Source organism: Hetaerina americana, unplaced genomic scaffold, assembly GCF_022747635.1.
Source record: "Hetaerina americana unplaced genomic scaffold, ioHetAmer1.1.p SCAF_12, whole genome shotgun sequence".
Lineage (NCBI taxonomy): Eukaryota > Metazoa > Arthropoda > Insecta > Odonata > Calopterygidae > Hetaerina > Hetaerina americana.
This window is the reverse complement of record NW_027286292.1, coordinates 10,037,305-10,060,750: the sequence shown is the minus strand read 5'-3', so window position 1 is coordinate 10,060,750 and position 23,446 is coordinate 10,037,305. Positions and strand designations below refer to the sequence as shown.

Sequence of the window (23,446 nt, the reverse complement as noted above, 5' to 3'; positions counted from 1 at the left end):
TTCTAAATGTAAGTTAAAAATGCCTTCCTTTCGGAAATTTCCATGGAATTGATCCAGTGCCCCTCTCATGACCTAATAAAAAGATACTGAGGCTGTCCACCATCCAAAAACTTTGCCACCATTTGAATGTTATTTCCCGCTAGAAATCCAATCACCGCAGATGCAAATGGAAACAGGTAATGAAATATATATTTAATCATCTAGTGGAACTAAAAAAGTACGTGGCAGTGCATCATTTTGCAACCCAGCAGTAGGCTGGGGCTGATCTTAAATATTCACTGTACGGTTCTTGTGGTGTGAAAACGAATAGTTTTCAAAAAATAATTCACGTGATTCAACATATAACTGTTGCCGCTGAAGCATTACTGCATTCAGATCAACGACTCGTGTCACGCTATACATTCCCTATTAAGCTATTAATAAAACATAAACACAGTAATCAACCAATAGGTCGGTTTTATAAGTGGTGGTAGAGTTCACCCTGTACTAATCCCGACGGCGTGTGAAATTCACACATCAGGGTAGGTGGGCCAGTTCCTTTCCCTGTGCCGGTTATGGTTTCCCAGGAAGATCTCGTCCCCGAAAAATCACACCTCTTGGCTGAAACTGAGGATGCTCAGAGAGGCATGCTTGGGAAACGAACCCGGGCCCTCTGGTCAGAAGTCCAATGCTCTACTCCTGGATTACCGCGCCCATAAGCAATTAATAAAACATCAAATTCAATTTTCACGAAATAAATTATGCAAATGAAAAATGTATGATCACTATTCGTTGAACATCCCTCGCACATGAAGAACTCTATAGTTACGCCAGGCTCAATTTTTATCATCTCAATACTAAAACATAAAAAATAAAAATAAATTACACTATGTTCACGGCACTCCTCTTGAGAAGCACAGCATCCGTAGAAGTCTTGACTCCTGTGGGCAGAAATCTGAATGAAAAATCGCTCTAAGCTCTTGCTGAGCTACACGAAAGTTGATGAGTTGAAATATACGATACCGAGCGATATAAAAATGCATCTTTGCGCCACTTGATCTCTGCAGCCCAAGAATGCAATTCCATGAGCCGTCAATGATAGAAGTAATTATGCACCACTAACAGTTTAAAATATTTTTCTTAATTAATTTTAAGGGTTCTTCCTTGCTCAATATTTTCATATTATCGTGGAACTTCCGAAGTTCCGTTTTCACTACAAGAACCTCCATTGTCATATTTTGACAGGAAGGGTACTTCTGATGGATAAATCATAAAAAGGGGCAGACCCTCAATTCATTTAACGAAAAAAGATTCTGGACTCACCCAAGCGTCTTAATAAATCATGTTTATTGCTGACAGAATTGTTTACCTCACATAATAAGCACTTTCGGTCATAAAACATTACTCCACCACGTTCTTCTCGCGGAGGAATCCGAAGCCTCATTACCCGAGATGGTAAATTATTCATACGACCTACTTCCATGTCTAAGTACGTAAGGTTGACGATTCCTTACTAGTCGCGGGCTGAAGGCGACGCAGACTGACATAGCTAAAGGAATATCGCCGACCTTACCGTGAAAAAAAATATTCCCATTACGCAACGGCCGTCATTTAAAAAGAAAATGTTCGCGGGATGAGTGGGAACGCACGACGGGAATGGGAAATTATATTTTCCTAAATTCATATATTTTTTTAATTATGCGCACCCTTATCTCTCTTCATACCTGCCAACATTCCTCACACGGGCAGTGGTGAGGAATGAGGCCCCCTCCGCTCCCTCAGACGCTCTCATCTCCGTGGCTGTGGGAGGGAAGAGCTCATCAGAGAGCCCCTTGACACGACACGTTCTATTGTATTCCCCGTCATACTTAGGACACTCCTTCGCATCCCCAACTCCCTCGCCTCGCTATCCACCTCGCGCACTTGATCGGACGGAACCGGTTCGCTATCATGCGGGGACACTATCGACGACCGGAAGCTGAACGCACTTTTGCCATCCCTCCCACTTGAGAAGCCCGCGAGGGCATTGAAGCCGGAAAGAAAGGGGAATTCGGTTACAAAGACGACGCAGTTAAGCGACCTCTCCCTTAATGGATGCGGGAATGGAAACTACATAGTACCACAGTAACGATTCGTTGCCGACCCGAACGGTGTAGTTCCGCAGCAATCATCTGAGGATAGAGCCTACGAGAAGAAACCCGCCAGAAAAATTGCATATTTTATGCCTAAAAAAATGTTTTCCCCATTCTTCGTAATTCAAATAGGAAATTTGAGCTCACATGTAAAATTATTAAATGCATTCAGAGACACCTGCGGGAGTCTCCCTCGTCCCTCCTCAATTTCACAGCTTACGTATACTTGTATTTGCCCAACAACCACCGCTAAGGACGAAATTTCCTTTCATAACCATGATTCTTTACGTCAAGTCTTTTGGAAAGCCGTGACCCATTAGATTTAGTGAGGAAAAGTTTGCAGTGATAATTCCTCGTCCCGCCACCTACCGAAGCTCTTTGCACCCCATGCGACCGCCGTCCTGTGATGAAAGTGAAATGCAACGTCCTCGATGCTGACCTCCGGCTTATATTTGTCAATCAGCCTTTTCGTCTCGGCGGCTCGATTAAAGCTAGGCGTTACACTCCAAATGTCAAAAAATCCTCACTTCATAAATACTTCAGCACCAATTTGGAGAGTTAAAGAAATGGAAGGAGAAATCTAAAGATAGAGAGAGCAGAATAGCAGTCTGCATCCATCAATAAAACGTTTTTATTTTATTTTCCGAAATGTTTTCACTCCGTCATTATAAATTTATTGATTCGCCTCTATGACTTCTTCTTCTAAGCCTACTTAAAATCTAATGCGATGCTGACATGAAATTTTATATTTCAAATTTTATTTTCGCCTTATTATATTAATAAAGGGCATGGTGATGATGAAATTAGATATTATTTACACCGTTAATCGGAAAAAAACGTTAAAATTTTCCAAAAGAAGCTTCTCCCGTTAGAGAAGTATCGTTCTCAATGAATGAAAAACAATGTTCTAATACTTTAAAATCGTTGTCGGAAATGTGCATGAGAGGTGAGAAAACATGACGACCAGGGAAAATTATATTTTTCATAATCAAATTCCCATTCAAAAAAGTAATGGAACTTGAAAGGTTTGGAGTCTTCCCCTTTCCTAATATACGAAAAGGAAGAAACTTCAAAATTGATGAAATTATAACCGGAGTCAAACCAACGTTCATCCTTACTCTTGTGAATATTCAGCAAATACCCATTGCAACAGGATAACTGTCATTACCTTGAAATAGCGACTGAGTGGGAAGCTGCACAACCATGATTTAGTTTGAAATGAGCTGCAAGTCACCCGCAGAATGGAGAGCATTCCTTCCTCCTCGGCTTCTCCCGCCTATTCCAAATACCCTGGTCACTTCCACAAATATGATGTCAGTAATTGTTTTCTCTACTGAAGTCCCTTCGAGGGTGATCGGAATGTGAACCAAAGTCAAACTAACAACGTTTACCGTACCTCCTGTGATTGGCCAAAATTGCCGATTGAAATCGGATAAATGCCGTTTACTTGCAGTTGCGACACAGTGAGGACTTACCCAGCCACGATTCAGGAGGCAATGCAATGTAATTCGTCCACGAGAGGAGAAAGATCCTTTTCACCTTCTCATCCATTCCAAGTACCCTTTTATTCCAGAAGTAAGATGCGAGTGAAATTTTTTTCTTCAAGAATAAATCGATTCCTCTCAAAGACGTCGTTTTCCCTTGGCGCCACGTTCACGTACCAATATGCGGTCGTCAAAATCTCGGGTATCCATTTGTATTCCAAAACCCAATTTTTTTCTTCAAATCGGTAAGAAGTGCTCTAGAAATGAAGTGGTCTACAAATAAGTGCCAAATATTTGTATAGGTCTAAAAATTCCGGCTAAGCTTTTCCCTCGTTAAAAAATAATTATGGCTCAAAATATCTTACGACAGTAGCCCTCATTGATACACCATTCCGTCCCTTCCGAGTATCATAGGAACTACTTCGGCAATTATGAGTAAATTTTTCGCATTAAAATTAGCATTCCACTTAAAGTTAGATGAGAAGACCTATAAATTCCCTTAGAACTATATTTTAGAACTATGGAACGAGGCAACAACCCAGGGAAGAAACTTTTTCGAATGCATTCTTTATTATTTATTACATTCTTGAATATCAATATTGGGAATGGAAAGATTCCTCAAATCAACCCGTTTTTTTTATTTCAAAGCTAGGTTCCAACCTCCCCGTAACAGTGTTGAAGCGTAAGTAGTCAAGAGGCAAGGGTTTGCTACGATGTTATCTAGAAAACATATCTACATCTACATGATACCCTGCAAACCACTTGGCTGGGTTCATAACAACCTATCCGCACCAGGCAGGCACAGCACGGAAAGAACTGAGGTCACGTACCGTGAATAAATACTTAACGCCAACGAATACTTAGGAAACTCATTTGTCATAATAGGTTAAGAAAAATTAAATTCGTCAAATCTTGGACAAGAGATCAGCTGCATTAGCAGAGGGTTTAGGCAAACAAATGAACAAACTTGCTATTCTTAAAAAGAAATTGCATCACAACTCTCCAGTTGGCGGTGAAAATTCAAATCACCAAACAGGAAATGTTTTATGGAAATGATGGCACTACTCCTGACAGCCAGAGAGATGAATCCAGTTTGTATCAGTTAGACACAGGATCACCGTTGTTCACCGGACTTCTGCTGTCCGCGTAGTAAGGGACGAAAAGGTTCAGTAACACTTCCACGCTCAAACTTATGGCGGGTAATATCTTCGAGCAAATACATCGCATGTAGTTGAAGAGAGGCAAGTCGTTGCCCTTGCAAGAACAAAAAGAGCTTCGCGATGCATGTGCAGTAATGAGTAAATGCGCCGTGTATGGGCAAGCATGGAAGGGAATAGGGGTCGTTCGCGGACGCCATAATTCCCTCCTTGAAAATTAAACCGTGGCTCCTCTCGGCGAGGCTGCTTTAAGCAACTCGCATTTTTTTCATTTTCAGTATTTTTCGAGCAAGCACTCGCCAGCGTAACGGCTATTATTTATTTGACTTCCGATCAAATGCAATAAGCCATCGACGGGATACTTCCGACATGAAATGACGAAAATCAAAAAAGTATCATTCTATACCGATATGACAGAAAAACTCAAAGACCGAATATAATCATATTTCTTTCTTTGAAATTAGGAAATTTCAAAAGTCTTCTTGGATATTATATGGTATATTTCGTAATATATAATCTCGTCCACTTGCGCTATTCGCGGTGCCGGCTGAGAACCTGTTTCTGACAGCGAGCAGGATTGCTTAGACATCAGGATTGGCGGTGAATTTTAACTGCTCGAAATTACGATTATCTGGTAGAAGTTGAATGATAAATGTACCATGGCACAGACTAATCACATTTTTACAAGTGTTGACTGGAAAAAATTACAAAAACCTATGAATTTCCGGTCAATCTATGTTAAAACTTCAAGAATCCTTCTACCAAAATTCCTTACAAGTGAAAATATCTAAACAGAAACTTCCGCGTGTTGAGTCCGGGATGTTTAGATGGAGTTCAAGTCCCGAAGTGAAGCGACCCGAGGAAAACATAGCGCACAGGGCATTCGGGTTGGAACTTTCAAGGGTTTCGAGGCACATTCTGCACTACGTCAGCCGATAAATGAGCAACTAATTGAATATGAACATACCTAAGAAACGTGCAAATTTATGTATGAAAATTCTGGTTCCCCAACATTCACCGCGGTGTACCCTTTCGGGGGTCTGCAAGAATGTTATGTATCGTGGATGTAGATTGTCAGAGGCAACCAGGATAGGGAGCATCCGAGTTTTGATCCATTTCTAGTCTATGTTCTCGGGACCGCAAAATGGTATATGCAGAACTACATTGCTGAGTGGTAATAAAACACCTATTAAAGCAAATCCTTTCGGGCTACAATCAGCCCCAAAACTCCATGAGGATAAGAATAAGATTTTCGTGCAAGTGTGTATTCCAAGTGTGTGAACCTCAAGTCTCCTCACCTGTGAGCATTTGATATTACAATCAAAAATTGAAACCATGAATGATTTTTTTTATTTCCTACCTCCGGTTCAAGTGTTACTGGCCCACTATTATTCCTTTTATACATTAATGACATTGGGTCTCAGGTTTTCAGTAAAATTCGTGAGTTTGCTTGCGATACATTGCTATAGGACATAATCAGACATAAAAAGAGGGTATTATAATTTAATGACCTAAATATGATCCAAAATATGTGCAAAAACTTGGGAGCTAGGATTAAATTTGAAGAAATATTTCGATTAACTTTGGGAGGAAGAGTATTTCACCCGAAAACACATAAAATAGGAAACCAACACAACAGAAACAGAATCAATAAAATATTTGGGTGTTACCATAACTAAGGATATGTCCTGGAGAAAATGCATTCTTTAAATTTGCCAATTTACAAATAAAAATTAAGGATTCATAAAAAGGACACTTGGTAAAAGCAATCATAGGGTTAAAGAGCTTTGTTATTTTAGGTTAGTTAAACTCCACGTGCGAGTATGCTGCGAGGGTGTGTGGGATCCTCACGAGGTAAGCTTGGATTTGGAATCAGAGCGAGTGCATCGCAGAGCAGCTAAGTTTGTGAAAAGTTGTTTTGAACAAGGTAGCGGTATCGCGACACCATTGGAAGAATTAGGCTGTGAGCCACTAGTTGATCATAGGTTTAAAAACAGGTTAAATTTACTACGAAAATTTGAGGCAGATCACTTATCTGGGAATTTTAAAGACACATTACAGCCCCCGACTGACTACGGTAAAATCAGGCCGATAGATAGCGGAACGGATATATTTAAAATACATTTTGTTCCTAGGATCATTAGAGATCAAAATAGATATGACCACAAGCGCGAATGAGATAATTAGTATTGGTAGTATATATATTTTTCCGATATCATGAATGATTTTGAAATCTTTTTGACATTCCTCCGGTAAAAATACTATTTCATTTAAGTACCTTCTTTCGTGTGATTTACTTTCCTCCAGTGCATTATCAAACTAATGCTTGTGTAGATGTGTCATTATTGTATAATTGATGGTTTCCCCCTAACTTTATGGAATCGATTTATATTGGAAAAGAAGATTACGTTGAACGTCGAAACTCGGGTCGTATCGTAATAAATTTTCAGTGGAATCACAAAGTTACTATTTTTTCATTTCCAATGTCATTATTGTGATTGTGTATGCATGGCTGGTGAACTCATACTCCCCTGCTACGGCTTGCGGGGTATTTTGTAGACGCATATGCAACGTTATTATTTTCTTTATTTCAGTTTGAACTATTATTTAGATTGTTGGCCGCTAAATCATTTGATCAATGCCAGCCCAAAGGCTCAAGACCCGCCTCAGTCCTGGGATAATTTAGCAGACTCGCTCCTGAGGAAATGCGATGGCACGTGAAGACACATCGGAAAATCGTGGGAGCATCGCTAACTAGTGTCATTCGGTGAAAAAACTAATACACGAATAAAGAAGTAATTCGATTAAGGATATGTACTATATTCATAAAACTCAATACAAAATAGCGAATGCATGAAAAAACTTGGGCTAACATAAAATCTGAAATTTGATAAAGAATTCCGCACCTGGATAATACAATTTACTTGCAACAAAAACGTATTCTCAAATAAATGTAACCATCGTAGAATGAACGAAGAGAAAATGTAAACTTTCGAATAAGCATTTAACAAGCAAACCATTCAACTCCCTGCCTCATCTCGGAATAACGAAATTTGAATACCCAAGCAACGATAGTATTTGCCTTCCAAAATTTTTCATCGTGAATAAATTAATAAAAGAGGTTAATTCCATCATCGTATTTATATTTCTCATTGATTAAACTTATTCCATTGCATCAAAACTGCTTCCGACATTGTATACCTCCCGAACGTGTTAGCTAAGTCCGGAGACCCCAAAGAGGACGGAAGCAAAACTACGAATACGGCATATTGATTAAGGAGAGAGGTGTCGCAGTAGACAGCCGCCGACGCTGCCTCTAGCACTATTCATTCCGTTGTGAAGCAATCTCCACGGCACTGTGCGGGCACGTTAACGACTTCTCATTACCACCCAAGGAGTTTCCCTCGTGCAAACCGCCATTTTGATGTAGTAGAACCTTACACAGCAGCACATGCGTACCAAAACAAATTTTTCTCCCGGAGTGAGTTTATTGCGCATGTGCATTTCGCTATTTCATTAAAAGGTTTATCAATTTAGCGTATGCGCCTACATTTAAATATATTCAGGTTCTTCTCCACCCTGATTTCATACCCCAGGTTTTTGCAAAAAACTAAAAGAGGAAAGGTCCCTTCTCATGCACTCGAGGCCCTCTCACGTTCTCCTGGTAAAGTTTTCTTTTTTTATATTTTAATTTTATAAAGTTTCCCCGAGCTGAGCAATTAATGCCTCTTAGAGGACAGTAATGAAATCATGTCAATGCATCATGAACTTTTTACTTACTCGGGGCGTCGTTGACGAAAATATGGACAAGAAGAAATTCAATTGCAAAAGACAGCCTTGACTTAATTACATACCTTCGGGCAAGGTACGTAAAGGAACTCAAATCCTTTTCAGTGACGATGGTTATGAGCACTTGACCAGAACACTCGCTTAATCCTCATGTTATACACTAAGAATTCCATACGTTATTTTGTCACTATATGCTAACAGTCAATTTCCACAGCTCATAATAATTCATGTGTGCACTGGGCATACTTGCAAGTTGCAGTAATTTATGGGTGGCACAACCTGAAAAAGTTGGGAAACTTTAGTGCTAAGGATTTTTTATATACCTCTTTGCGAGAGAATCAAGGATATCCTGCCGCGAAAACGTTTTCCTTTAACATATAAATAATACGTTCACAGCAACTCTATAAAAAATAAAATGAAATAGAAAATGTCACTCTCTCGCCATTCTGCTTTAACGACACAATAAAGATACTATTCAAACATGAAATACAAATAAAAATGACACGAACTTTACGGTAACCATACGTCATCTGCGGCTTCGTCCCATACACATGGTATATAGAGAGAGGAAGCATGCAACTTTAACGAACCTCGATTCTAAAATTTTTAAATATATATGACATAAATATGAGGTATATCTGGATTTTGATGATGGACATATGAGAATATTTAGATTTTGTTAAAATGATGGATGACCTAGGCTTTCAATTCATGTGCAGTTTATGAAAAATGTAAATTATCATACCTTAGTTGAGTGTATGGGTACTAGTACCTGACGTAATAGGCTGGCACCTGGTTTCTTGAGGTAAATCGTATAATTTGGTCATGGGCCATATAAAATCTAGTATCTAGATCTGATATTCACTTTATAACTATTATGAAAATTCTGTGGCAACTGAAAATGAAAAAATTATAGACGGAAACAAATTACTCTTAATAATCAGGAAGCAACCAGTTCGGTCACAGGTATCTCAATGGTCTGCCATTAAAGTTATGTGTTTTATTACGACCTGATTTATATCATTAAAATTCTTTGTTTAAATTTTCAGCCAAAATGGATGGCTTCAGCTACCTGCCAAATAATAGCGGTATCGCCTTACTGTCGAGTACGCGTCAAGCGAACATGCCTGGTGGATTTAGGTACTCGTACCCTACCGATAGGTTATATCCCTCCAACGCTTCAAGTAACCTATTTTCGTTTTGACTGCATTATTCATGCAGATATTTTTCATTTCCACCTTTGCCAAAGGCCACAGACGTCATTTTCACAATTTTGCACCAACCCAATTTGTTTCGAAACCGAACTGACATCGAAGGATTGTGGGTTAGAAACAGCGTAGAGGCCCTCAACTTGGGCGCGCTTACATTCGTTTCCCTCCACCTCACTTGTATGGAATCTTCCTTATAGGATCGATTGGCTTAGTTGTGTGTTCCATAAACCAAATATAGTTAGGATATTTTATATCCAGCGGCTGAATATGAGAACTTTTGAACGAGACGAGATTTAACCCACGGTTCAGGGGAAAAAACTACGGGCCGTCCTATGCATGTAATTTACGGAAAATCTGTTTGGATCAATTATTATCCACTACTGCATTTTCTTTAGAATTATATGCGGTAAAATAATCTATTGAGAATTTTTCAAGGTCATCAAACTCCACCCATCACCGAACATGGATGGCTTAAATGCTTTAGGGAGTTTGAACTTAAAACAAAATTCTATTGATTTCAGTTTGTAACTCTTTCTCTGCCCGGCTTTGGGCAGCAACTCTTGCGCCTTGCCAAGACACGGAGACGCCCGATAAAATACGTCCCTAAGGTTGAACATTATAGACATTTATTTTCAGTATTTTTTACATATTTCAAACCTTGCCAGCTAAGGGATAATTAGTCGGGAGAGAAAGCTTAAAAATTCGACCTTTAGAAGCTTTGTAAATGGCAAGGTAAAAGGGCACTTAATACCAAACTTTTCCATGAAATTCTTACAAAACTGCCCAACAGGAAATTTATCGGTTAAAAAAGATTCATATTTTGAATAATAATAATAGTGAAAATAGTATATTTAACAAATATTTTTGAAGATCAAAATGATTTTTATAAAATAATAAAATAAGTTTTCCCCCGGGAATCTTTATTGAAAGAACTCATAAAATCTCAATTTTGATCAGCTTTTTTAATATTGTCTTTAACCATCTTCACTTTACTTAATCGTGCGATAAAATGAAATCCAAACGTAGATTGCTCCCTTGTCCTATGATATGGCACTCGCTATAACCAGCGTATCATACACTCTGGTGGGTCCAGCCTATACATATTAGCCAGCAGACGACGGGTTGGCGATTCGCTATTGTGGAAATCACTCGGATTTGTATGAGAAATTTAAATTAAAATTAAATCGGAACACGTCTGAGGAAATAAAATTTTGGAGCAAAAAAAGGAAAAACAACATTACCAATGACATTGAAAGAAAGGGAATTAAGAAAATATGAACAAGTGAAGAACTTGGACGTCACTCTTACTTCCTCTCACGGGACTAACATAGAAGGATACGCGCGTCCGCCTCCAAGAAACTTGCCGTAATTAGACAATGTGTGCAAATATTTATGGGGAACGTAAAGGAGAGCTGCTGCCGTGGCCAATTTGGACCATGATTGAATTAACTGGCAAGCATGTCGGAACCGTTAGAGAAAGTCTTCACATGGGAAAGATAAGAATACTGTCATTTTCAACAATTGTTACGGGGAGAATGAATGGCAGGGATACTGGAAAGACTTAATTAAAAGTCATTTCAGAGAGGAAGAGGGTGAGAGAAACTAAGCCGGGCTTTTAAAATGATAGAGGGTTTGATTTCTATAAGGTAATATGAGGTAATTCGAATTAGGGTCCTACGGTGGCCTTGCAGATTAGACTACTGGCAAAAAAGAAGAAAAATACTCTCTAGAGTTGCCAGGTTTCAATACTCTATCTTAAGTTGTCTGTTCAAAATTAAACAAAATCGTAAAATGTCCAATAATTATGACTGAAAAACTAAATTTCCATCTACCCCTCCTGTTATGCCTAACGATACCAGGATATCTCGCAATTTCATTGTAAAGGCTCATTTACTAATATCCCATACCGCACTTCCTCACGTCGGCTGGCAGGTTTGGCAGAGACATAGATGTAGAATTGTGACAATTGGCCGTGAATTTTGACAACCGGCTCTGATTTTTGGCAACAGCCTCTTGAATTCCGGTGGACGGTTTTGAATCATACCCATCGGTCCTGAATTTCGGGAACAGGCTAACTGCAGTCGGACCTGATTTTGTCATCCGAACTTGGATATTGGTTTCGGATATTACGTTGGCAAGGCATCCCATTTTCAAAACCATGTCTGAGGTGGCCATCATTTCTCTTCACTATCCACGCAGCCGAAAGACAATGACCAGATCTCTCACTACATCTATACAATACCCCGCAAGCCGTCGCAAGGCCTGTGATGGGGGTGCTATAGGAAAGGCCTTTTGGATACAAATATGCACCTACATATAAATCCAGGTTGTTGTATCGTACATTATTTGACATCTAGTTTTTATACTCCTTGGACGTTTTCATCTTCTCCCCATTTTTAAGCGAGCACACGCACAAAAGTCACGAATAGACTTCTTACTCCCCTTTGTGATGGATGAGTCGTTTTTTTGTCGTAATTTTTCGAAATAATTTACACTAATACTGAAGAAAGTCCCTCATCAAAACTGTTACTCACAATATTCATTATCGTTTACGTCACGGCGTAGATCATGTCGATGAATCGTGTAGAAGTTAAAATTTGCATTGCGAAACAATAACACAAATGCTTAGTGATTGAAAAGTATAGCATCAATCAGTTTACTTTCCCTAGTCAGTCAACATGCCGTGCTAATCAATAATGACGTTTTCGTTCAATCGTGGGAACCATCGCGGTCAAACACCATCAGGGTTGGTCAGGAATTTGGAAAACTACCCTCCTTTAAAGAGCTGTTTTCCAATTGCCGGTTTTTATTCAACTTTGAGCGTAAACATTCTTAGGAATATTATCACTCGAGTATCTTTCATTTTGAATTTCATGATCTGCGTGCTAAAATGTCAAAATGAAAAAACGTTGATATAGTCCCAATATTTCATCCAAATTTTTTAACATTGTAGCCCGTCGCATAAAGTATTTATCAAGAATGTATTATTTTTTCAAAATTGCAAATTTTAATACTTCATGTCATTTTTAAAGCCAAATGCTTTCATAATCTTAATTTCCACTGGTAAAATCAACTGAAAAGGTATATTTGAGAAACTCTACAATTACGACTGACGAGCTGAACAATAATAGGAATACACCATAACCACTTCTTGATCAACTTTCCACGACTCAAAATGAGAACATTTCCTTAGACTATCCCGGATAAGACAATCCCTTTCTATATTGAAAGAGGTAAGTCGATAAGCTATCGACTAATTCCACGGCCCCTTTCCCTTCTCAAACCTATTCCATCAGTTTTAAATCGAAATGAAAATAAATTGCTTCGAATGATTCTCTAATGGGAAATGCGGTTTTGGGGAATTAGCGGAAAATCATCATTGTTGATTTCTTTTAAGTGTTGGTTTCATGTTAATTGCTTTGTCGCCATTCAGTTCTTTTGATTAAGTTCATCCTGATTGAAAATTAATTGTTAACTGTTTCTGAAAGGTTTGAAACCTTTTTTCGACGGTGATTCCCATTGACTCCGAAACCTTAAAATTTAATTAAAAATATACAATCGAGTAGAATCGTAGCCATTTTCCAACTGATGGGAATATTTATTATAACCTATCTTCTTATATTTAATCAACTGGCATCGCTTGATTATGCTTACGGGAAATTGAAAGCTTAACCAATTAGATAATTAAAATGCAGGTTTATAAGTAAACCTTAGCATCGGTAGAAGAGTTTATCAAAGCACTTTTTTGAAGCTTACCTAAGTACGAATTTTTTCTTGGTTGGTTTCTGAAATGTGAACATCATTTGTGGTCTAAGTCACCAGCCTCTAAAATACGAATGATTTGACAAAGAAGTTGCACTCTATATTAAGTTTTTATAAATTTTAGACCGATTAAATGCAAAAAATCGGAGTCTTATGCGAATATCAATTTTATGCCCGATGTTATTTTCGATTCCCACTGCTTGACTTCTGTTGCACTGAATTCGGCCATCTGTCGTTTTAAATCCTTCATCGAAAAGGGGTATTCCTATAAATTTTACGCTGAGCAACCAAATTTCTGCACTATCAAGGATTAGCAAAGGAGTGAAATATTCAACAGACTTAACGTAGTAGTGCAAAAAAAAAATTTGAGTTAATTATAAAAGTAAAAAGTAAATTCATTCCTCGTGCAGTTCCACCACTTAGGCAGAATCATTAGTATATTGTGTTCTATTTATTTATGCTAATTCATACCTTATACGCGGGGAAAATAAACGTTATGAAAATTTAATTAATTTTGCGAAATCTGGAGAGGTTTTTCAACAATAAAACATGACATCTCACAAGGATGAGTTAAGTGCCATTGAGTTCTTTAAAGTTATTCTTCAATTACATATCATCGCATAGGAATAAAAAAATAATTCGCAATTTTATAGCTATGCCAACGCTGAGTTTGCTCTCGCCGACCGGAAATGGCTAAGAATCGAAGCTGGGCGCGAATAGCTGGGCGCTCTCCAAAGCGTAATCCAGGTAAAGTCCTCGCGATGGAGAGTAATTGAGAGTAGGGGATTGACATGGAGAAACTACGACGCTTGGACGCGGATTGCGAGAGAGCTCGGCATTTGCAAAGGGATTACCCGATGTGCCCTTCATCCCCAAATCCAGGTAGAGGAGAGAGCGCTCTTGGGGCGCAAGCAGTCGAGGGCACGCCGTGGGCCAATATTCCTCTTGACCGTCCGATCGTCTGGGTCTATTCTCCGATATTTTAAGTTGTGAGTGATGTCATACCGTATTATGTCGATGAGTTGCCAGCTTTTCAGGAGCTCTCTATCTCTCTCTCTCTGTCCTCTTTATATGGAAAACAAATGACTTTAATATTTCGAAGCTTCAACAAGCTCTCATTCGATGAGCTTTAAAAGCAATTTTCTCAACAAATATGGTTTTTGTTACCTCACTGTTAACAGAAGACTATTTCATTAATAAAATTATGAATTTGATTCCACTTTCGCGGTCGTTGTATTCGTTCACTAGAATTGTTGAAAATTGGGTCATTACTTAGCTTTACTGATTACTTGGAAAAGTGCATTCATTCAATCAAATAACTGTAGTAAATTTGCTAAATCCCATTACAAATTTAATTGATATTAATTTTGATTGTATTAATTGACGCGCACACATGAACAATTACACACAGATTGTATTCCGTGTGTGATTGTTTATTTGAAAGTATGTGCTCTTGTGTTTTGAGTTCGTGACTGCTAACTTGAAATTACCCTGACGACGACAGCGCAATTAGTTTCTTCAAATGTGTTATGAGGATTCGACGAGTAATATACGAGTAATAAATATTGTAGAATTACACTTTGATGAATTTTTTACCTAATGAATTCGTGAGAATGTTTTACCTACGACATTCTGACAAGGTGGAATTCCGATTCTTTTATGTACACACTATATGCATTCTTATAACGGTCTCGGGAAATTAATACAGTACTCGTAGTTTTGGTAGTAGTAGTAGTAGTTTTGAGGGGAGGCGACCGACAGCTGAGTTCATTTGCGCCATAGGGGATGGATAGGAAGGATGAAGGGTGGAGAGAAAACCGGCGTCGGCATTAGCCTACTCTTTACGAAAGGCGCCAAGGGGTCCGCAGTTTAACGTCCCATCCGACGGACGGCGTACTCACTCAAAGTGCCCTCCACAAAGCACCTCAAGTAGGGATCGAGATACCTCTGAAAAATATTCAACACCGCCGGGATTTGAACCCGGGCCCTCTGGGTGGGAAGCCAGTGCGCTAGCCCCCGGACCATCTCGATCCCCAGAGACAAGGAGACAAGTTTTAACTACCTTTTTAGGCTCTTAGACTACCTTTATACTCTTTCCTTCACTATTTACATGCACATAGTACTTTAAGGAACCACCCATACCACCAGTTTAACATCTCTAGTACAATTCGATATTTTTACTCAAATTCATTAACATGATATTGATGCTCTTGTCAAAGGCATGGTGAAAAAGGAGTCAGCAAATTTTATCAAAGGTGTAGGTACATTGATCAGCTTACTTCAACAACTGCAGGATTACTAAAACCTACAAAATGGCCTTTTTTTCTTGCATGTAAAAGTTTTGATTTCCAAGGTCAGATTAATATTTACTATCATTCCATTACATAATATTCATAATGTTTATAGCCAGCTATATACCAATATTTATCTAAAAGGTAACTACAAATAACTAAATTTAATCTAATAAAACGAGATAAATCGTAAAACAATAAAATAAATTTGAATCACATAGAAAAACGTCCTAGGGTAGTATTTAAGTAGGCACATTAGATTCAATCAGCGGTCAAGAAACAGTGTATGTTTCATTCAAAGAGAACGGTCAGATAAATTTGAAGTGTACCATTTGTCATACAGAAAACCATGATGAACACCAAGGATTATTTCAATGGTAGAATAAAGGTGAGTTGGTGGATCCAGCTTCACGTGAGATCTTTCAAGCGATTCGTCCTGGGTTAAAAAAATCTATTCGTCAGAACACTGCACGCTAATATTAAACCTTTCAATATATTATAATATTAATGTAATAATAATAATTGATGATTTTTCACTCAAATAACTTACCTATTCACAACGACATCGATTCGAATAGGCTATCAACTTTTAGCATTAAAAGGGATAAAGAATCATACATTAAATAATCTATTTTTTAATAATATTTTGTTGACAAAATTAACCTCCAAGCATTGCCGGGTCAAAATGTGCTTACTAGAGAGTCATTTCTTGAGGATCGTACTTAAAATTAAGTTTGTCAATGAGTCCTTGTTTTTGCACACATCCATAGGAGGAGAGCGAATGAATTAGGTTAAGAATTGATGCCATCACTCCCAACTATAAAAAAATCAGATCGTACGGCTTTCGAGGGGAGCAGAGATGAAGAGATAAAATCGGAAATAATCCAATGGCGGAGCCTTTCCCTTTCGGAAATTTAAAATCAATGTAATTCTCACCCATTGAAGTTAAATGTTTACGTACCTCCCCGCGGATGCTCATTGCTGCATGCTTGGAGACTGGATCCTCATCCTCAAGGCGTCACCCGAAAACATTAGACAGATTAGGTACGTGCATTCTAGTGGGTACACATGTGACGAGGCGAGTATTGGGGTGGATGCTGGACGGGGGGTCATCTGAAGAGAGAGGTAAAGAGGAGTGGCGGTCGGCGTAGGGTTGCGTCATGGAGGAGGACGTGCGCCAACTGGGGACGAGGGTACCAAGGGTGATGAGGACGTAAGGGGAGAGTCGCCGCAGGAGCAGGCCGTACGAGTGCGAAGGGGCGGCCGGGAGGGGCGTATTTGTGACCCATGGCTCCTTATTTTCCCAACGCCTGCATCCCTTCCCCTCCCTCGGCATCTCTACTCCTCGTTTTTCTGTTCGCCTCTCAGCCGTAGTAATTTCTCCCGCGAAAGGCTGAGTAAGGATCCTTTGCCAGAGTCCCGAGGAAGAGCGTCGCTCCTGAGCATTATGACAGGTTTGGGATGCAACGCGTTTGTACGACGTAGCTGAGTTAAAGCTTAATTGGCTAACTTCTGAGGTCGTAAGTTTTTTCCTCCGACCTCCTAGCTAAACTTGTCAATTCCCTTCAAAGTGCTATAAATCGTCTTTACAAGTTATATGGCATATTGGTCTTCAGTTTATCCTGAATAAGAATTTTAACTTTCATCTGGCGTGTGCTCAATACAAATTTCGAAGCACTACAGCATGGTCAAAATACGTATACTATAATAGACATATTTAAAAAAATCATTCTTTCTTGTAAAGGTTCCGTGTTGCTTCCGGGGAGTAACATTCTTTTCCTGGAGTTATCATTCTTCCTTGTAGTTGCAGATTATATTCTGTTTTCTAAATTGTTGTTTAATTTTTTCTATCTTAATGATTTTCAGTTAACGTTATTTTCTCTTGACATAGGTAATCCCTCTTCTACGAATTTAACTCAAAGTATTTAAACAAATGACTAAGCACATTGAGATATGTCGAATATTGGAACGAATTAACCTGATAACTCCTTTTGAACAATATATATATTTGAGAGATAGTTGAGCCCGATAATTTGAGGAAATCCATTTGTGAACCACGAAGAAGGATTAAAAGAATTTGCGTTTCCACAGGAAATAATTTGTTACCATCGACTAGTTGCGCTACACCGTACTCTGTGCTCTGACGATGTTACAGTGCAGCTGAACACAGTAATAAATTCTTTCCTGTGTAAGCGCAAAATATATATTTAGTGATGATATAGACTAATAATTTCTAAAATATACTTCTGGCTTAGCATTTAATTTACTTTTGGTCGGGTCTGATTCCATTTTGTTTCATTTGAAGCGGTTGCGGGTTAGCGTGGGAGGCCGATTTGGTTTTTCAGTCTAACTTCCCCAAGGTTTCCTGATGCTCCTACCTTTGCATCCGCATCGAGTTCTCCAACTCGATGATACTAACTCTCCACTCCCCTGTTCCCGAATCACCCAAAGATAATTACACCTGGCGCACTTTCACCGCAGCACGTGGACTCACCCTTGCTGATGAGCTGCCGGTCCGTGTAAACGCTCCCCGTGAAGATTCCAGACGATGTCTCCAGGAGGTAGCGGACCCACGTGTTGCCGCTGCCCGGGAACGAAACCAACGCCGTCATCGGCAGCGACTTCTGCTTGGCAAAGTGCACGTGGAAGTGCCCGCACTGGTCTGATCCGGGCCACGGGGCGAACGACCTCCGGCCGAGGTCCAGCTGTGGCCCCTGCCCTATGCGGGTGACACCATCATGCTCGGAGGGAAATCCTCCACCCTCGCAAACGTCGGACCGTGCATGCAAACGTTGCGGTGTCCTCAAACCATGGGCATGCTCTGAGAGCGGTTGCATTTAACAGTTTAAATCATGACGGCCGCGCGTGCTTAGCCAGGATTGGGAAATTAAATGATTTTCGGGGATTTCGATCAACTTGGTGGCCTAAAGACAAAAACTAGAGGATATGGTCCAGAAATGTTCGCTCGATAAGCATCAAATGATGCCTACCGATAGGAATCAATATTGATCAATTCATTCGACAGGCATCATGCGATTCCTGTCGAATGAATGGCGCCCACCACCCTCGTTAAATCTCTACCATAAAAGGTGATCTGCTCCTCGAGTCATTTGATATATTTTAGATATTTTCCGGTGAAATGAATAGTTAGCCTAATTTTTCGTTTACAGCGGACCCTAGAACATCGAACATGAATAATTTGCCTTGAGCTTTGGAGTTGGGTGGAGAAATAAAATGATGGGATGGATGAAGCTTAAGTAAAGAGTAAGTTCTAAATAAATGAAGATAGATACTACGTATAAATATGTGCAAATAGAGAAGCCTTATATATTGTCGATTAAGGAGAAATTAGACTATCGTCGAACCTCTCCTTGACAATATAATCAATTAGCAAATAGACGATGATGCACCAAGATGCTTTCAAAGAAGTTAGAAAAACGAAAGTACTGCTACCATCATATCCCTGTCATAATTACTATTCTTATTGAAATATTGAGGTACCAGGGGTGGGTAATACGTACCAACACACTCTTTTGTACCTGGCTCCTCCAGCTTTATTTGACATTCTGCAGAAAGTATTATTCGGGCGGGGCGTCATACTTTGAGAGAAGAATCACAATTTGAAATAAAGTCACTATCATTGGGAAGAGGAGAAAGTGTATATCAAGCAGTATAGTGCACAAGCAAATAAAAGTAGAGAAACAGATATAAATGCCTAGCCATATTAAAAAAAACTTCAGCCTCAGAAGTATGTAAGCAAAATATTGTTGCACCAAATAGTCATTGGTAGTGCGAAAATAAATGAGGAAAGCGAAGGAAAAATTGCGTCGCGAGGAAATGATGTCGGTCAAAAAGATGAGTTCAATTAACTAAGGGGCAGTTGTGCGAGAAAGAGCGAAGCAAGAATTCCATGGAATACAATAGAAATAAGTAATAAAATACAGTTCAGACGCATTATTAGGTGGCGTGCTTTCTAAGAGGTAAAGCGGAAGTAAGACGATGCAGGGATAAAATCAGACTTTTTGAGTGAAAAGCATAAAATAATTCAGTGTGCCAAAACGATCTAAGCTGATAGTCTAAATAGCACAGTGGTCACTACATTTAAACAACCCGAATTTTATCATAAATTTCTAATTAATGTGATAACTTTCATTAGTACGGTATATTATTAGTGTACATGTATTTTTACAGAAGTAATTTGAAATCGCTGAAAACTAAACCGCAATGATTTTTTCCATTACTCCTACCAGTCATCTACGTCATCTTTCTAAAAATAGGCGGATTTATTTTCAAAGACCCATTTAATTTAATTTCTCTTAAATAAATAGCTATTTGTTTATCTAAAGAGTTACCTCCTTTTTGATTGAAACAGGTGTTAATGGAACATTTTCGGGAACTAATGCGACAACTCGAGATCTGAATCAAATCATTCTGATTGGCGATTATTATGCGTATTGTGATAGTAACACTATCCCAAGGTCCCTATTTATGATAATCGCTTTTTTTTAAAGTAGTAAATCAGTTTATGGTGTAACGTATCTCCTGCTAAATGATTATCATATTTCCTTCTAAGCATGTTCGCTGAATTTATGTCGTCTGCCTCAATTGACTCAGTTTAATGACCAAAAGATTTATTTTACCTATTTCTTGCATTTAATTTTAATAGAGGTAGATTCTATTTCTTTATCTACATGTGTTTGGCATGTTTTTGTACTTAATTTAATAAAGAATGCTTATGAGAACTCTTTGAATAAAATTCTTCATGGTCATTAGAAAGTCAAAATGTTACAACGAGTTGCATGAAAAGGACTTAAAAAGAGGCATAAGAGAGAGAGATAGAGAGCAAAACTTGGATTTTCCGTAAAAAGCAACAATATTACCCGAATGTTATTAGTTAAGCGGAGGTTACTAGTGAAAAATATCGCAAAACTTCAATTGATTACTATTCCGCAGAATCTTTCAAAAAACCGGTTTTTTTATTTTTAATTTGACAGCACTGAGCATAAACCCAGTCTCCACAAAATTGCGTCGGGTAAATCGGAACGGCACTAGCAGCAAATTCAACTTTCAAACGCAGAATTTCAAAGTCGATGGAGACTGTAAGAAAACCTCACTAGTCCAATCTCCTGCTATGGTAAACATCATATGAATGGGATTGAGATGATTTAGTCAAATTGTTAATTCAGTGAAGCCTATCAAAGGCGGAACCTGAATATGACGTAAACCTATAAAACTCGAAATCGCTACGTATCTCATTATTCTCATATGGTCCCTCTGAAAGACCGAAAATGAATGATACTGACATAAAGAATCTCCGTAGCATTCCAAATATGAATAGGGATTAGACACTGTGAAAGGAGGAAATAATATTTCAGATTCAATTTTTATAATGACCTCGCTCTTGTCCGAAGTTTATAAATACTTAAGTATACTACCCGAATCTCGAAACCCTTTACTTTGAAATCGCTTGCTTATTTTTCAGAAATTTAGAATATTTAAAGGAAACTGATTCGATGAATGTTAGCTCTCTACGTAAACGCTCTCATTTCGCAAAAATATATCCACCCACTTGACCTTTTTCAACTTTCTAATGATGGAAAGTCTGCTCTTTCCAGAATTACCATGTGATCCTTGCGAGCGTCATTATTCGTATTTACAAGGAAATGTAATCCTCGCTGTGATTAAGCCTTAATTACATTTTCCGACAGGAGGACGAAAGTATTACTGAGAACATACGTCAACACGAGTTTCCTATTTCAAATTACCGACTTAACCACAAAGGTCTACAAAAGATAAATATGCGCTCACCTTGGAAAACCAAGCGGTTGTTTCAATTGGTTCTATTTATTATATCCATATTCACTCATAATTCAAAGGATTTGAATATTTATTCGTAAACCTCTGCTTGATTTCTTCCCACTTACCTGAAGATTGATAATTACTAACGGGGTGTGGTGGCACATGAGTCAGGCATTTCAATTAGAAAGGACTGACTGACATTTTCGCTATCATAAATGGTTCACCAAATAAAAATGAGCAAGTTGCGCATTAATGGAACTAAAGGTTTACAAAAGACAGCTGTGCGCTCTTAGAATGATGATAAATAACCTGACCTGGCGTTATTAAACCGAGAGGTTCTTCAAAATTCAACGGTAACATCTTGTCCAAGTGGAGTCCACACCTAACAAAGAGAAATTTGAGTTTTTTTTTATAAATACTATTTTGTCAGCTGCGAATTATTTCTTCCAGAAGTTTTCCAAGTTTTCCACGAAATCTGGGACCGGTGAAAGATTATAAAATCACTATGCATGAAATGTACCAAAAACGCGGAAAATTAATGGGTACTTGAGGCCTACTACTACTATTCTAGAATCTCTTTCAAGCAGCATCGCCGGTCGAGTGTCGCAAATGTATTTTAATTCAATTTAGCCTTTCGGTACGAGAAATTGTCTAATTTGCTCATTTTATCAGATAAATTACTAATGACTAGATGGAATAAGTATTAAGCTTAAGAAAATAAGATAATATGAAAAGCTTCTAACTAGAATGACCACTATGTAAATGCACAACTTCTATAAACATTAATTAATGCATAAATTATAATGCAAACTACTTAACTTACTTTTCATGCACCTTCAATTTACGCGAAGAGTTATTTAAAGCATTGAATTTAGTGTAATTAACTTATCAGTAAATTTTTATTGTTTATTGAAATTAATATTTCATTAGGGAAATATTATATTCGAACAGAGAAGTAAACTTTATTGTTTATAATTTATGTGAAATGAAAACGCTCGTTAACCAAGAAGTTTATTTTTTTCTGGATCGTTAGTAATAGGCCTTTGGAAATAGATGGACTTAAAGTTGGTACATTGAAATGAGAATTAGTTGTTGATCTTCAAGTATAGGTATTTATGCAGGGAGGGGTGCTTTCATTGCACCATGGATTTAATGACTTGAAGAATCAAATGTTTCATTATTTTGCAAGAATTTTAATAAACACTCTCTTCTCTCTCAACTTCGTGCTCCTAAATCAACTGCTGAAGCTTGTATGAAACGTTCGCGAGAAAATACTTGGCATGCGCAAATCGTGAAACGTTTACAAAGTTGAGAAAAATGATACTCTTTTGAATGTCTGTTTAAAAAAACTCAATAAAGGTTCGGAAAATAATTGGCATTTCGAAGGGTATGGGCATCAAGCAGGGTAAAATGGAGAGTGGTCAGTCGCATAATGATTACAAAAATGACATTTAAGTGCAATGTCACCTACAATTTGCGTTTTCACCAGTGAGTGTTATGGCTTTGACTTAAGGCTTTAGTGCTAAGCAGACAACTTATGAAATTTTCAATAATGAACTCCTACTTTACCTGCAACGAGATGATATTTTTCGTTCTCCAAAAATGCGCCTTCACCACCAACATCATTTTCCCTTCTTCCCTCCACAGATTCTAGCATGCTGTTGGAAAGTAAGGAATCACTTTAATTACATGTGTATGTAAAATGATTATTTCATACGCATAAAGCCTTATAAACACCATTACCATCGAACATTTTCTTCATTCTTGGCTACACTTTTCGATGTTTTGCAGCTCTAAATCTCAAATCGGCTAATAGGAATTACTTCGAGTGTCAATAAGTAT

General features: G+C 38.3%; 1 protein-coding gene across 1 annotated transcript in view; it reads right to left on the bottom strand.

Annotated features, from left to right (window-relative positions):
- The window catches only part of LOC139685857 (WSCD family member AAEL009094-like), a 109,359-nt gene that overhangs the window by 21,473 nt on the left and 64,440 nt on the right, over positions 1 to 23,446 (bottom strand). Inside the window, exons 3-4 of the mRNA XM_071582970.1 lie at positions 23,174 to 23,262; positions 18,300 to 18,524 (exon numbers count right to left, since the gene is read on the bottom strand). Coding sequence (XP_071439071.1) covers positions 18,300 to 18,524; positions 23,174 to 23,262 — 314 coding nt within the window. The remainder of the gene's footprint in view (positions 1 to 18,299; positions 18,525 to 23,173; positions 23,263 to 23,446) is intronic.